The following is a 3,539-nucleotide window of genomic DNA, read 5'->3' as shown; positions in this document are numbered from 1 at the left end:
TTCTTCTTCCTCTTCTTCTTCTTCTTCTTCTTCTTCTTCTTCAAAAATTGAGCCCACAGCGGACATGTTTTACTGTAACAGTACTGTAGATAGATAGATAGATAGATAGATAGATAGATAGATAGATAGATAGATAGATAGATAGATAGATAGATAATGGCAGTTGGGATTTGAATTTGTCGCAGTGCATTTTTGTCAGTAGTTTGACGGATGCCACATGCCTCATGTGTGATTTAAATTTGTTTGAGAACTTTTTGTAGAACCTAAGAAGTTTAGAGAAGGCCAAGCAATAAAGCAATAGTCAAACTGACAGCTTTTCACTTGGCTCAGCAAGAATTGTACTTTCCCTTGGTGTCTACTGTATGATTGTGAGTTCAAGCCCTAGGTGACTCAGAATAAACATGCTAGTGCCTACCCCGGCATTGTACTGTATGGATTGAACACAAATTATTTTAAAGATATTTTTTTGTTTTAGACCCTAACAATTAGGGTCTTGGTAGAGACCCTCATGTATTTGTCATTTCTCTCCTCCTTCTTACTCTTACTGCATGGCAGCTATAATTGTTGTTTTTGCTTAATTTCTTCTTCTGTCTTCTGCTAATTTCTTTAATTCTGCGCTTAGTTATATATTTTGGACATAAATGTGAGGTATAGAATAGAATAGAATGTCATTTGCCATGTGTAACAAGTATGAGTACAGGTTTGTCCTCCAGCCTGTGGACTACAGTAGGCCTACAGCAGGCTTATATAACAGCTCTGTTGCTCATCTGCAGTGTATTGAAGGTCAGTGTGGAGAGGATGTAATTAGCTAGCAGGGGACAAGCAGGGGATTAGCAGCCACGGGACAAGGAGATTGTCACATCTCAGAGGGTGTAAAAGAGAGAGAGAGAGACAAGGAGAGAGATAGAGAGAGAAGGGGGGGGGCGGAGAGGGATGGACAGAGAGGTTTGAATTTACCCAGCTGTAACAACTCCAGTGATGGAAGGGGCCCAGGACACCATCTGCACTGTGTTCCCCCACTCCCAGTGCTGCTGTCACTCAGAGCTATCCGGACCGGAAGGCTGAGAAAACGATTAGAAGAGACCCCCACCACCACCACCACCACCACCACATGCCCAGCGCCGGCACAACCACAGAGCCAGCGGCACATCCCAGAGCCCCCAGAGATTGTAGTTTAAATGTGGAAACCTCTTCACTGGAGTGGAGCTTATCTCTAGCCTGGTCTCCTGTAGTGTCTGTTAAAGACAATCTCTCTGCTATGGACTTACTTTGAATGGTATCAAATTAAACTAGAAGGATAGCTTCTGCTGTAAAGACAGGGTTTAACTACCTGGAGGGGAATTTGAGGCACAATGAGGGAGTGTTGAGAACAACACTGGCAAGGGGTGTACTTGGGATTCTGTTTTGTTTCAGGGACCTGCGTCATCATGACAATGATGACAATGTTAAAATGACAATCAGCAAGATGAATGCAAGAAGGAGGGAATTCTGAGAGGAATGAAAGATGAGGCCGTAGCAACACTGGCAAGGGGTGTACTGGGGATTCTGTTTTGTGTCAGAGACCTGCATAATTTATTTGATGTAGAATCAAAATTGCAATCAATGTGGACCCCAGGATGACTATCTTGTTGCGATGGCACTAGTTAATGGGGATCCTTAAGGTACAATCAAAATCAGCAGATTTTTTTTCAGATGGGCCCTGATCACACAGGGGTCTCTCTACAACCCAGAGCAATTTCAGCTTCTAGTTAAGGTACTGCCCCGCCCCCTCATCTGTAAAGGTGCTCCACCAGTAATTGAAGAGGTAAAACACTCACACACATAACATAACTGAACATAACACACAACATCTGAACCGAGCAAAGTGCCATAGGGGGCATGGGACTGCAGGAGTGCTAAAAAAGCAGAATTTAATACAAGGCTAATGGACTTGACCATTTAGACTTAAATGATAATACACTATAGTATGTTCTTTATAATGGAGCATTTTTCTGTGGAATAACTCATTGTGGGAAGTCAGTATAGGGAAACTGTATGAAGTCAGTATAGGGAGACTGTATGAAGTCAGTATGGGGAGACCGCTCTACGTGCTGCACTGGGCAGTGCTCTTCTGCTCCTTGGGGAGAGTGGTAACTGATAGGGAGAGGCTGTGTGATGTAAAGGAAAGCCTGTATAGACTGGTGGAGAGGGGAGGGGGGAGTGGTCTGCGCTGTGCCGGGCTACAATAAAAGGCACTTGTCTGGACCTCTGAAGAGCCCAAAGTTTCCAGTAGCACCACCGGCGGCTGCTGCACCAGGGTTACCAACACCACACAAAAAGAGAGAGGGAGAGAGAGAGAGAGAAGAAAAGAAAAAAAGACAAACAAGCAAGCAAAGAACTCTCTTGGTCTTGCTAGCACTGCTAATTCTGTGCACCTTTTTCTTTTTTTTCCCTTTTTTAAATTCACAGTTAAGAGGCCCTTAGGTGTGAAAAAAAAGAACAGAAAATGATGAGCCTGCTTTGCACCGCTTTGCTCTCCCTAACCCTTGCCAGCAGTGTATACGGCGATGTAGCCAACAGCACTGCTTCTCCATTAGCAGGTAAGATGAAAAGTCTGTGTGTGTGTGTGTGTGTGTGTGTGTGAGAGAGAGAGAGAGAGAGAGAGAGAGAGAGAGAGAGTGTGTGTGTGTCAGAGTTTCTGCATGCCCGTGTGTATTCTCAACATAATTGTTCATTTGTGTGCCTCCTTTGTGTGCATGTGAGAAAGTGTGCACGCGCACAAGAGTGTGTGAATGTGTGCGTGCGTGCGCGGCATTAACACTGTATGGGACCTCGGTAAAATGGCACCACAGACTTATGTAACAGCAGGGTCATTGTAGTAGCTGGTGATGGAAGCCTCTCTGGGGTACCATACACAGACTGACTCACCACTGACTGACTGCTTCTGGCCCTTCGCTGGCTGGGATAAATCACCTCGTTATTCATAGGGGCCCCTGACCACATCACTGAATTCGGACCAAACTACTAGTTTTACATTGAAAACAACTGTTGTGCTTTGTGGCTAAAACTGGATAAACATTTTGTTTTTTTTCTAAGTGAAAATGGGTTTCTAATTGTAGTGCTGAAAAACTGATGATGATCCGTGATTTCTAGCTGTGAGCCATAAATTGTGTCTGTGAATAGTTTTTTTTCCCCCTCCCCATTTTTCTCTATTTCTGTCTGTGGGAGTGTAACGGGGAACCTTAGATGGGAGCACCTGCCTTACATACTGCAATTTAGTCTCATTTCAAATTTCCCCTGTACTGTACATGAAAGTGATGTAGTGATGTTTCTCTGCCAAAAGGGAAATAATACCACTGAGGAAAAAAGGGTCTGGCACAACCTAATCTCTCAGGCTGTCAGTGCAGAGTAATATTCGTTTGTAATGTGTCCAGCCTTGCAGACAGGACTCTGGAGATTTCAGATGGATGTGTGTGCTCTTTCAAGATAGAGAAGATCTTGCCTGTTGGGAAATGTTCAGGTTTCAGTGTCTGAAGATGAGAGGCTCCCCTTCTGTATAA

The 3,539-nt window shown here is 44.1% G+C and overlaps 1 protein-coding gene across 1 annotated transcript in view; it reads left to right on the top strand.

The window, feature by feature from the left end:
* Positions 1-2,485: 2,485 nt before the first annotated feature.
* Positions 2,486-3,539, top strand: part of hapln1a (hyaluronan and proteoglycan link protein 1a) — a gene marked incomplete at both ends in the record, with an annotated part of 9,558 nt that continues 8,504 nt past the window's right edge. The window contains one exon of the mRNA XM_084456839.1: positions 2,486-2,579. Coding sequence (XP_084312965.1) covers positions 2,486-2,579 — 94 coding nt within the window. The remainder of the gene's footprint in view (positions 2,580-3,539) is intronic.

The sequence above is a fragment of the Borostomias antarcticus genome (assembly GCF_949987555.1).
Source record: "Borostomias antarcticus genome assembly, chromosome: 23".
Lineage (NCBI taxonomy): Eukaryota > Metazoa > Chordata > Actinopteri > Stomiiformes > Stomiidae > Borostomias > Borostomias antarcticus.
Note: the sequence above shows the minus strand (reverse complement) of the source record. Positions and strands in the feature narration are given on the sequence as shown.